Below are 13,284 nucleotides of genomic sequence, written 5' to 3'. Positions count from 1 at the left end.
AGACAAGCTACCAGCACTAGCTGGATTTTGGATGAGTACATTGTTTTTACCAACACTCCTCCTAACTGAATCCTCAAGGGTAACTGTCTTGCCTGTCAATATTTTTGGAGAAAGCCAATACTCTCAAAGCAGCAGTATGTTTAGAGTTCCTTTCGTAGGAAATTATACCATGTTTATATCCACCAGCAAATGCTTCTCTATTTTACACTGATTCATAGAGGGGTGGATTGTTGGTAATGGTTCTGCCCTGTGACTGCCGAACATCTTTCAGATGTTATTCCACCGCACATTACACAAATCAGAGGATAAGCTTTGACCCTATATCCCAATCTGGATTTGGCACCCACTCCATCTTGTGACATTAAAAGCAAAGCCATTTCCACAAGTAGTTTGCTAAAAAAAAAAACACTTTGTGTGTGCATCATTTCACACACCACAGGCTGCTGTTTTCCAACAGCCACAGAACATATAATGTTTTTTGAAATGTTTGTGGGAGTTGTTTTTAATGAAATATGGATCTTACCTTTTTTTAGCAAGCAGTAAAACTTATAAATGAAGAATGCTAAACAATGCTAATAATGGAGGCTAAGCAAAAATGATAGGACTATTATTTATTATATTATTTATTAATGAAAGTAGAGGATTAATAATACAGGGTTCCTCTGGTCCCTGGAAAGATGGAAAAGCAATGGAAAGTGGTTAGATACTGCAATGGTCTTGAAAAGTCATTAAAAATGTCCTCAATAAAAACATTGTAATAAAATATATTTTACAGCATTCACAATGTTAGAATTTTTATTGTTAGTTCTGGCTTCATGTGTATAAGAACATTGTTGATTCATTCCCCAATGTGTACCCACCACCAGAATTTAGTGGTGGCTGGCATTCACTGCAAAGATTAGCAAGAGTGTTCATACCCCCCCTTCTGAACAGGACACTACACAATGCTGCAATATCATGGGAATTTTACTATAACTACAGCATACATATATGTGATTTATTGTCTTCTCGAAACCTTACACAATTCCATCGAATCTCATTGGAAAGTTACAGAAAATATAAAAACCACAAAGATTCTAAACATTGCAGTTGAATGGAACCATGATAATAATAAGAATCAGATTTCAGAGGATCGTTTTGGAGGAGGTTGAGAGAAGGGGGTATGGGGTGTTACTGCTTGATGGACCTGACTGATCACAAACCAATGCCCCACAGGTCAGTGTCATCCTGACCCTGTTGGTTCCCTATAACGACATTGACGGCGACGCACCGCTGATGGAGATGTTTGCGGTGCACGGGTTCCGAGCGGCCAAGTACATCGTGGCAATTGGCTCCATCGCAGGGCTGACGGTCAGCTTGCTGGGCTCCCTCTTCCCCATGCCCCGGGTCATCTATGCCATGGCAGGGGATGGTCTGCTTTTCAGGTGAGTGCCCCTGAACAAGGCCCTCACCCACCCAGAAAAGCGAGGGTCTTCAACTGTTCTCAGTTGAAAATGTGATGAAAATATTAATATCAAGAAGAATGTTATGCCTCATAACTGTCATGATGGAGGTAATGACCCTTGGTGACCACCAGAGGACTGGGTCTCATTGGTTTCACCTGGACCTCATTAGCGCCAGAGGATTTCTCCTCCTAAAGGGTATTTAAGACCAGTGCGGACAGTCCTTCAACGCCTTTGTGTTCAACTGTTTGCTCTTGCGCAAAGCCGGTAAAAGCACAAGGTAGACTCGCTTACGAGTCAGGTACTGTGCTGGTGTGTAATTCCCATTTGTTGAAAAGATTAAAAAAGGTAAGGAAGGTGTTCAGCTGGCTAGTGTTGCGATTCGCTGACGCCTTCCTCAAGGGTCTTAGTTTTCTTTTTCTTTTTCTTTTGGGCTCGTGTGAGCCGGTGGTAGAGGGACGTTGTCCCCGGTATTGTATTTTGGTTTGTATTTTATTTTTGATCCCAAATTTGCTACTGTCAGTGCTCATCTACAAGCACTTGTTTTGGTTGAGTGGTTCGCCCTGGTTTTCGAAGGGTTGTTTTATTTTAATGAACTAATATCACATGTGAAGCAGTTGGAAGTGAGTTGCTTGTCCGTAGTGACAGTAACTGAAGTTTAAGAAAATTGAATTGCTGCTAATAATGAAATATTAGTAGGCTAAATGCAATGATATGCTGCTTGTAGTCACTTTTGCGGAAAGTGCGTGTTTGTTTTGATTAGTTATCCTCCAAAACATTGAGGAACATTGAGGGACTGCCAAAAAAGAGAAAATCACCTACGACTTCTGTGACAAACACCGGGCCATACAAAGGATTACGCTTCTGGGAGAAATAAAACATGTATGCCTACTGGAAACTCCCACTTGCCATGCTCATTATATCCCTGCAAGCTCATTGCAACTTTACATCTTGCATTTAATTTAAACGGCGCTACGGCTGGAATATGTACACATTTTGTCCAGCACTGGATACACTTTTACGTTGCAGCCACAACATGGATATATTCAATGCAGTAAAAACATGTTTTAACTGCGCTGTTTAAGATCTGTCTCTTTGCAAAATGCGGTTTGAATGCAGTCCCGTTCGCTGATTGCATAATGAGCTGCTGGTGCTTCATCAGATCATTGCAAAAGAGAATTAGGTATTCAGTTCAACCTGGCTCCAGAATTTTGGCACCCTTATAAATATGCACAAAATGCTGTAAACTAAAAAATAATAGTTATTCACATAAGTTTTATTTTCCAACATGTGTAAAGCAGTGTGCTTTATTAATGATTCAATGGAATCAAAAAAAGTCTTACATTTTTCGAATAAAAAAACTTGAATTGTCTTCGAATAAAAAAACAATTATTAGCATCCCTGGTTTAATACTTTGTGCAAATACCCCTAACAGAGATGATAACCACTAGTCTTCCTATAATTTGTGATAAGGTTAGACTAGAGAACACATTTGGAGGGATTTTAGACCATTTCAGATCATTGATATCCTTGGGATACCCCCCTCTTCAGTTCAGACCACAGGTTTTTCATGGGATTTAAGTCTGGAGACTGAGATGTACTTCGCAGAACATGGTTGTTGTCACAACTAATCTCTTTAAATCTGTTTGTTAGGTTTTACAATTTTTCAATTTCCCCCCCCTCCTTCCCTCCCGTCCCCACAGCAGAGCTAAACAGGAAAAAGAAAGGAAATAAGCGGAGGGGAGGTCATTGGCATTAGGAGATCATCAAATACAAATGGGTAATGGGCATGTTACACAGATGTCATATGGCATACTCAGATCAAAGAAAACATTGCCATTGTGTAAAGATGATGTGTATAGATAGCACCATCAGGCAAAAGCTGAATTGATAGCAAATAAGTCTGTTATACTGCTGACAAGACCTGAACCCCGGTCACCACAAGGTACTGGGTCCCAAATGAAGGCAGGTGCTTATGTTGTTGAGCTACAAGGCCACACATGAATATCACGTTTTGGCAAAATAAAGGCATACAACCCTATGTAAACCCCCAAGTCATGCCATTGCAATAACAATAAGGTTGCTGCACTCCATGCACGGACCCCTAAGAATAATAAAATACATTTTTAAAATGTATATGTGTGTATGCGGAAGTGTGTATGTATGCGGAGCGTCTAACATTCTATGGCTTTAGTTATCCCCATCCTCTGGAACAACAGTTAAGGTCTTTACTTAGTTCAGAAAATGTGTCCAAGTTTCTTAGTGAACCTTTCAGGGAAAATCTTCTCAAGCTTGATGTAATATAATACATACTTAATCCATCTACTGCGGGTAGGTGGTGAAATCAATGTTTCCATTTAAGAAGTATGAGGCATCTAGCTAGAAGATACAGGGGAGTAAGTATTAGTCCTGGGAGGAGCACCAAGCAGGAGGAGCGACTAGCAACTAGACTAGACTAGACCTATCGACAGCAGCTACTGGCTACAGGTCAGTGTTTCTCCTGACTTTATGATTCACACAATCACAAGGATTACAAAGTAAATTCGTAAGGGGCAACACAACATCGGAGAAGTTCCGGCAGAAACTACCAGCAGAAGAGCACGGACACACAAGTTTATTTTCCACCAACCTTCTTGCTCCAAAAAGGCCTTCGGTACTCCAGTCCGAGGCTCGGGCGGCCTGCCCCGCGGCGAGAGACGTATTACCGTATTACAGAATAATAAAATGTCAATCCTGACCTCTTTACACTGCGAAAGTTGTAAAAGTTTAAATGAGAGGATTGCAGTTCTGGAAGGACGGATCTCTGTCATGCACTCCATTAAAGAGGACGAGCTGTTCATTTATGGAACCTCGTTGAACTGATGCTGCTGTTTCGCTGCTTCGCCCCGAGGCCGAGCTCCCCGTGGCGGGGGCGGCTTCGAAGGATTGGTCACAGCTAGGGGCTAAGCCAAAGAACTGCAGCACTCCAGCTTCCACAGCTAATACTGCTTGGGTTACTGTCCCGACGGGCAGCCGACAAGGAAGGCGCACCTCCTTACCCCCAGTCCCAGAAGAGTTGCGGCTGACGAACACCTTCCAAGTGCTGGACGGACTCACTCAGCCCTGGGAAGACCCCCAAGAAAACAATACTTCGGACCTACATGTTGCTCGCGGTTTGAGCGAGCCTGGCTCCGCTCGAGTGACACTCCCCTCCACTCAGAAACCAGACCGGCGGTCTTCGCACCAGGCAGCGACCTCTGCTTCCCGATGAAGGATCCTCAGGGAGGCGGTGATCAGCCGCTCTGGTGGTTCTCCTGACCCTGGTCCAATGCGGAGTCCTCCCAGGTCTGATGTTGCAGCCTCTGCCTGCCCGGACACGCTCCCCAGGGTCGCCGACGCGATCGCGTAGATCCCTCGCCCCTTCATCTCGTCAGTGCCCCTCTCCCGGGGAGATGATCTCTACTTCCCATTGCAGGCCTATGAAGGAGCCTGTCCCTTCTCAACCTCGTCCCCTTTTCTCTCCAACAACCCTTATAGTGGGTGATTCGATTACCCGGAAACTTCGGTTTGCGAATGCAGCTACACACTGCTTTCCTGGAGCAACGGTCCCCATCATCCTGGGTAAGCTACCGGGCCTGATGCTATCGCTCCCGTCATCTATTAGCCGGATTATTGTACACGTTGGGACAACGTTTCAGCCGAATCCTCGGTCTTAATACCTGGCTCCAGTCCGCTTGCAGAACAAATAACATACAATTTTAACCTATTTTGGAATCGGTTCTCCTTTTTTACGGTGGACGGAATCCATCCAAACAAGCTGGGCTCACGTGTGCTTGCTGCAAACATTCTACATGCTGTGCACTGTGCCAATGATTAAGCCCCACGTGACTGACAATCAAATCGGGACAATCCTTTCCCTTCCAGGGTCAAAACACAGCCTATTGATGTGATCCCCCCCTTCTGTTCTAATGTGTTTACTGCAGGTATCCCTATTCCTGTTCGTGTGACCAATAGGCCTAGATTGTCTGACCCCTACCGTCGTGATAGTCAGGCTTGCCGTGGTATGCGAGTGCTCTGTCCAGTTGCACATATCTTAAATTCTCCCTCCCCCAGTGTCGATTCAACTGTTACTCAACAGGTAAACCTTCGCATGGCTCTAATAAATGCAAGGTCAATAGTAAATAAAACATTTTTATTAAATGACTTTTTTATCTCCCGGGGATTGGATTTTATGTTTATTACGGAAACCTGGCTCCATGCTGACGAATATGCACCTTTCTCTGAACTCCTTCCCCCTGACTGTTCATTCCTCAGCTCCCCTCGCCTCACTGGTAACGGTGGAGGCATAGCCTCAGTGTTTAGATCTAATCTCATGTGCCGACTGTGTCATTCCACACCTAGTTACTCTAGTTTTGAGTTGCAGCTCTTTGAAATGAACCTGTCCTCCCCGGTGCTCTGCGCTGTTGCTTATCGTCCGCCAAAATGTAACACGGACTTCATTAATGATTTTGCTGACTTTTTGTCGGGGATCATGGTTAAATATGACCATATTTTAATTTTAGGTGATTTTAATGTCCATGTGTGCTGTGAATCAAGACCAGGGAATTTCTGCACTTAATTGATTCTTTTAATCTCATCCAATCTGTATCTGGCCCGACACATGAAAAGGGACACACATTGGATCTTGTCTTATCGTTTGGTCTATCTGTTTCTGTAAATGAAATCTGTACAACAGCATGTATCTCAGACCATTTACCTGTCCTGTTTACATCTTCTATCCCTTGCTCGGGAATCAAATCACGTGCCTCCACACGCCGTTTGCGCTCGATCAACCAGTCGACCGCATCACAGTTCTCCGATATTTTCAGCGTCTCCTCGATTTGTGCGCTGGATGCGAACTGTGCTCTCAGTGCTGAGGAGCTTATCTCCATGTTCTGAAATACTGGATTCTGTTGCTCCTTTTAGGCTTAGACGCACCAAAGCACTTTCAGAGCCGTGGCTTAATGATTCCACTCGTTCTCTCAGGCACGCTTGCAGGCGCGCTGAGAGAAAGTGGAAAAAGGATAAACTCCATGTCTCTCTAGAAATCCTGCGTAGTTGCCTATCAGACTACCAGAGAGCTGTTAAAACTGCCAAAACAGAGTATATATCTACCTTAGTCTCCAAAAACACCCACAAGCCTCGGGTTCTTTTTAATGTTTTTAATTCCCTTATTAACCCCCGTGATGTATCCCCCATCATATCTTCACCCACACTCTGTGAAAATTTTCTTTAATTTTTCATTGAGAAGGTCTCTACTCTTAGGCTAGCCCACACGAGTGTTAACACATTGAGTGTTACCATTGACCCTCCTCCATCTCTGTGCTCTGCCATTTTTGACCAGTTTGAGCCTATATCCCTCCCTTCGCTCTCAGATATAATTAAGCATCTGCGGCCTACATATTGCTCCTCAGACAGCATCCCCTCTCGTCTTCTCAAAGAAGTTTTTGATTCAGTTGGTGCTAGCGTATTATTGCTAATCAATACCTGTCTCAGTTCAGGATGTGTCCCAGCTGCATTCAAACATGCTGTAGTGCAACCACTGCTCAAAAAGAAAAACCTTGACCCCTCGGTTCTCTCTAACTTTAGGCCTATCTCCAAGTTACCTTTTTTGTCTAAAGTATTGGAGAAAGCAGTTTTTATTCAGTTACAATCATTTCTAGATAAAAATGACATCTGTGAAAAGTTTCAGTCTGGTTTTAAACCTCGGCACAGTACTGAAACTGCCCTTTTACGAGTTTTTAATGATCTGATAATAACTACAGACTCTGGTGAGCCTGCTATCCTGGTGCTCTTAGACTTGACAGCGGCATTTGACTGTGTGGGTATTAAGGGGGCTGCCTTGGAGTGGTTTCGGTCGTACCTATTGGACAGGAGTTTCTCTGTCCATGTGGGAGATTACTCCTCAGATACAGCCCCACTCACTTGTGGAGTCCCCCAGGGCTCTATTCTAGGTCCTATATTATTTTCTTTATATATGCTGCCCCTGGGGTCAATTTTCAGGAAGCATAACCTTTCTTTCCATTGCTATGCTGATGATGTACAGATTTACTTACCTGTAAAATCTCAATGCAAGAAATCACTGCAGCCTTTACTTGCATGTCTTAAAGACTTAAAAAAAACTGGATGGATGCTAACTTCCTGCATTTAAATGAAAATAAGACAGAGGTCATTATGTTTGGACATCCAGCTCAATTGGAGGACATTGTTGGTGCTTTGGGCCCCCTGGCCCCCAAAAATGTTCCTGCTGCGAAAAGCCTTGGTTTCACCTTTGACAGTGCCTTTAAACTTGAGAAGCAAATTAGTGCTGTTGTCAAAGCTGCCTTTTTTCAGTTAAGACAAATAGCCAATGTCAAGGCCTATCTTTCTCAAAAAGATTTGGAAAGAGTGGTCCATGCTTTTATAACATCTCGGCTGGACTACTGCAATTCTCTGTATATAGGCTTAGACCAGTCCTCTCTCTGCCGTCTGCAGCTAGTGCAGAACGCTGCTGCCCGCCTTCTGCCTGGCAAAAAGAAACAGGAACATATTACACCAGCACTGTCATCCCTACATTGGCTTCCTGTCCGTTACAGAATAAATTTTAAAATTTTATTATTTGTTTTTAAGACAATGAATGGAGTGCTAGGAGGGGTGACCGGGCCTTAGAGGTAGCTGGCCCCAAGTTGTGGAACAGCCTACCGCCACATATTAAATCTGCCCAAAACATAGATGTTTTTAAATCCTTGTTAAAAACCCACCTTTTTAGTGAGGCCTTTATGTCAGACATAAATGGGGAATCCAGATAATGTACATGCATTTCATTTCATTTCATTTCATTTCATTTCATTTATTGATTAACCGTTAACATACCCAGTGTAATGTATTTGTACATATTTCTCTCAGGTTCCTGGCCCATGTGAGCGCATACACGGAGACGCCGGTGGTGGCCTGCGTGGTTTCTGGGTTCATGGCGTCCCTGCTAGCCCTGCTGGTCAGCCTGCGGGACCTGATTGAGATGATGTCCATCGGCACGCTCCTGGCCTACACCCTGGTGTCCGTCTGCGTCCTCCTCCTGCGGTACCAGCCTGAGAGCGACATCCATGGCTTCGTCGACTTCCTGTCCGAGGAGGGCGGCAAAAACAAGGAGGGCGTGCTGGCCGAGTGTGAGAAGGACGCGTGCTCTCCGGCCAGCGATGGCGAGGAGTACGGAGGCCCGCCCGGCAACACCTGCGGGGCCAAGAACCTGCCCTCGCTGGACGACAACGAGATGCTCATCGGAAAGCCCGACAAGTCGGCCTACCCCGTCGGCCACAACTACGGCACGGTGGAGGACTCAGGCGTGGAGGCGGACGAGTCGGAGAGCATGTACGTGATGCAGCTGAAGAAGCTCCTGGGCCCGCGGTACTACACTCTGCGCATCCGCCTGGGCCTCCCCAGCAAGATGGACCGGCCCACGGCCACCACCGGCCGCACCGTCACCACCTGTGTCATGCTCCTCTTCGTCCTCATCTCCCTCTTCTGCTCGTTCGTCATCTTTGGAGCCGAGCACATCTCCAGGAGCACCTGGTGGGCCGTACTGCTGGTGGCCTTCATGCTGGCGCTTATGGGCGCCCTGGTCTTCGTCATCCTGCAGCAGCCCGAGAACCCCAAGAAGCTGCCATACATGGCACCCTGCGTGCCGTTCGTCCCTGCCTTCGCCATGCTCGTCAACATTTACCTCATGCTGAAGCTTTCCAGCATCACCTGGATCCGATTCGCTGTCTGGTGCTTTGTGGGTAAGTGAGTCTTCTGTCTCAATGCTGTAATGCTCACTCAATCCAGACAGAGTAGCTGTAGGAGCATATGCCAAAACAAAAATCAAATTAAAATGGCAATCGGATCGTCTGTGGAATTACACATTAAAGTATTATTACACATTATGATTAAATAATTAGAACTTCAAGTAGCTGTAGAGTAGAATGGAAATGGAAGTATCAGGTATTTAGTTAGAGGAATGTGCTTATCAGTAAACAGCATCCCAAGACCTTCAAATATCTCTCAAAGCCTTCATGGTCAAATATTCCCTCACAACTTGGGATAATACAGCACAGTTCTCTATAATAACTATTCATAGTGACAAAGGAATACTTCATGACGGCGGGAAACTATTGGAAGAGGGATGCTCCTATTTCAAATTAACTGAATTTAGACCTATTAGTAAGACAAAAAACCTTGATCCATACTCTGCCCGCAGGACTTTGACTAGTCAAGACTGTCCCAATGATTATCATTTAGGTTGACTGTGAGTACAGAATACAGAGTAGTAACTGTTTTTGTAACAGTGAAGCCAAGAGCTCACGGCATCAGACATAGCATGTTGTGTACAGTGTATGTGGGACTTAAATTTGATTGTTTGACTATATCTCTACACCACACTTTCACACACATATGCCTGCATTTCTGTATACTGTCTACACATAGTGCGTGTATGTACCGCATGTGTGTGTCCCACAGGCCTGCTGATCTACTTTGGTTACGGCATGTGGAACAGCACCCTGGAGGTCACAGCCAGGCAGGAGGAGGCTCACGCTAGCACTTACCAGCGCTATGACACGGGGGTGGATGACAGCTTCGCCATGGACGAAGATCTATACCCGCAGGACGACGGGAGCCAATACCAGGGCTGGAATGCCCCAGAAGAGAGGGGCTACCAGTACCAGCAACAGCCCGCAGCCGATGAGCTAGATCACAACAGAGCCTCACAGGGCAGGAGACCCAAAAGCAAAGGCAAAGCCAATAAGGGCTTTGAGGCCCTGGTTGCAGACGATGACATGGACTACTCACCGGAATGATACCGTGGAGAAAGTTTTCACCAAGGCTCCTTAGTCTAGAATGATATCTTCCTGATTTTGTCATATTCCTTTCATGCGATTTAGTAATTCTCTTTTTTTCTCTTTCTTTCATTCTTCTGTATTTCCCTGTTTATTTCCTCAGTTTTTTTATTTATTTGTCATTCTTTAGTAGACAGCTTCATTTGGTTGAGGTGGCTTGACATTTTTACCTTGTTGTTTATGATGGCCCTCCTTTCTAATGCACCCAACTATGCTGTTATTTTCACAATGCTTTAGAGAGCATGGCCTTGTGGATGGCCACTTCTCACTTTCTCTCTTGCTCTCTCCAGGTAGCGATGGAGAGAAATAAATTGTGCACCAGCGTTGTCTTCTGCAATGTTGATTTCTTGACAGTGCCACAGATTATAGAGGCTAACCCAGTCAGTTACATTTGAACATGGTTTATCTCTGTTCAAGCTGAAATGATTTGATGCATCTTATGAATGCTTATAAATAGACATGCGAACAGGCTGCGGACAGTTCTGGTGGTGATCAATGTTCTGTTCCATGGATGTTGGCTTTGTACATTTAAAAAAATTTATATATAAAACTTCTGTTCTAACTGGAACCTGTTGAACAGGAGTGGCTAACCCTGTTCCTGAAGAGCCACAGAGTCTACTGTATTTAATTGTAACACACCTCACGTGACTTTGAATGCAAGCATGCAAGAGCTGACACTGGTTACTGTGGTACTGTGGTCTCCAACCCTAGTCCAAGAGAGGTACAGGGTCTGCTATTTTTGTCAGATGGGATTTCACCTTACAATCCCACAATTTCACTTTACATGCACCCAGTTGAGACCCAAGTAACCAGGTGAGGTAACTGAGAGGGAGGGCGGCCTATTAGATAGTGGTTAAGGTACATGACTGGGACCCGCAAGGTTGGTGTTTCGATCCCCAGTGTAGCCACAATAAGATCCGCACAGCCTTTGGGCCCTTGAGCCTGCATTGCTCCAGGGGAGGATTGTCTCCTGCTTAGTCTAAGATAAGAGCATCTACCAAATGACATTAATGTAATGTAAAAATAGAGGAATTGCAGCAACAAACACCCTGAAACCACAAAAGTCTCACAGTCTATGATTACAACATGTAATATGAAGCGTTATGATACAGTTCAGTGTTCTCATACACTCTTCTGGAAAATTGACAGTGACAAACGCACTCCAGACAAGCGATCACTGAAACTTTGTGTACTATAGCGTCTTCTCCAAGCGAAGAATACATATCTAGTTATAAAACTATGCCAGTTGGTTATCAGTAGCAACAAGCAAATTAGCTATTAGTTAGCTTGCCGAATTTACAAATATCCACCTGAGGCACAATGCTTGTGCAACTATGCTCGCAACGCTCACTACTATGTCTACTTTGGCTAATATGCTTGTTGCTACCGATAACCAACTGATATTGTTTTATAAGTAGATATGTAGTCTTAGCTTGGATAATAAGCAATAGTATACAGAGTTTCAGTGATCGCTTGTCTGGAGTGCAATTTTGGCAGCTACACAAAGGATCAGAATAAGCCCCATGCCATTGGCTTTGGCAATTAGAACCTATTTTCAACCAATGAGCTTGAATTGGCCCGTCAACTATATATTTTGAAACCCAAATTTAAGAACATGTCAGTGAGCCTTTTTTCAATGATAGGAAGAGATTTAAAATGGTCTTGTAACAATGTTTTAGCACAAAAATCTTACCGATTATACCTTTAGGTGCATAGTAACAATGAAAACCAGCAGACCCTGTGGCTCTCTAGGCGTCAATGCTCCAAAGTATTCCTCTGGTTGTTCACTTGCAGAGTACTGACCGGTGATCAGTTTTGCATGGCATAACAAACTATGAGATTTTCATCCATCAACACTACAAAGCTTGGCCAGATGTCACAGTCTTTACACAACCCCCTTCAAAGCCCGAGCATGTGTCTAAACATCTTTCAACCTTGTTTATATTGCATCTTTTCTCTTTTGTTCAGTGTGTTTGCTGTTGGATGCTATTTTCTACGAAAGGACCTGATTATATCATTCAGCCTTCTGTTGCCTTGAACCTGTTTGTTTGAACCTGCACATATGAATGGCTTGTCAGAAAAATGAGACTGATTCCTGATTCCAAATCTTCACCATTAATGAGCTATTCTTTCTGAAAGGGTGATCAGTTATTTTCACTGCAGTCATAATTTAACCCCGTAATAATTGTAGTGAGGATTCAGGAAATTATTACGCATTTTACAGTGAAACCCAAGGAAAGTTTTCAGCTGGGCTTAAAATCATAAGGCAGCAGAAATAAAATCAAGAGGGCAACAGAATGTCGGTTGCCATTACTCATTCCTGTGGTTCTCCAGGACCAGGACTGGGGGTCTTCACAAATGCTGTATAAATGCTTTGTTTTGGCCAACAGTACACTTTACCTTTGGCATTTGTCTTACAACTTACATACTGCTCGTGAAGTCAAAATAAGGTGATATAAATGGTTCGGTGTGCTTTTTGGTTTGGTCCGGTCCGGTGTTTAGACATGCGGTGACATCATTGTTGATGTGAGGTGACCAGCACTTTCCTGTGTGAGTCACGATGTGTGTCACCTCTGTGTCACTTTGTGGCTTCTACCACCAGCCAAGGGTACAGGGGAGTGGGAGCAAGAAACAAATAGTCCACTGGACTATAATGAGAGAGAGGATGAGAGTGATGCCAGTGCTGAATGCTATTACTGTCACTGCTGAATCATTTTTCTGTATAGTGTAACAGTATGATTCAGATCATCTCCATAGTTTGCATACGGTACTGTAACTGGAGGTACAAAGTGTAGTAGAAAAGCAATGTGGGACGGGGCCCCAAAATCAACCTTGTTCCCTGGAATCGCCATTCTCTTCGTGATAAGAGAGGCCTTATCTTCGAAGTGCACTAAATTCAGTCCTCTATCCCATGGTACGTTCTCTCCATATAAACTTCCCCATACCCCACCAAGCTGACTGACTGTTTTGCT

The 13,284-nt window shown here is 44.3% G+C and overlaps 1 protein-coding gene across 1 annotated transcript in view; it reads left to right on the top strand.

Moving 5' to 3' along the window:
- The window catches only part of LOC133126794 (probable cationic amino acid transporter), a 44,886-nt gene extending 34,451 nt beyond the window's left edge, over window positions 1-10,435 (top strand). Inside the window, exons 6-8 of the mRNA XM_061239178.1 lie at window positions 1,216-1,424; window positions 8,346-9,217; window positions 9,936-10,435. Coding sequence (XP_061095162.1) covers window positions 1,216-1,424; window positions 8,346-9,217; window positions 9,936-10,273 — 1,419 coding nt within the window. The 3' untranslated portion in view covers window positions 10,274-10,435. The remainder of the gene's footprint in view (window positions 1-1,215; window positions 1,425-8,345; window positions 9,218-9,935) is intronic.
- The last annotated feature ends 2,849 nt before the right edge of the window (window positions 10,436-13,284 follow it).

The sequence above is a fragment of the Conger conger genome, chromosome 4 (genome assembly GCF_963514075.1).
Source record: "Conger conger chromosome 4, fConCon1.1, whole genome shotgun sequence".
Lineage (NCBI taxonomy): Eukaryota > Metazoa > Chordata > Actinopteri > Anguilliformes > Congridae > Conger > Conger conger.
Note: the sequence above shows the minus strand (reverse complement) of the source record. Positions and strands in the feature narration are given on the sequence as shown.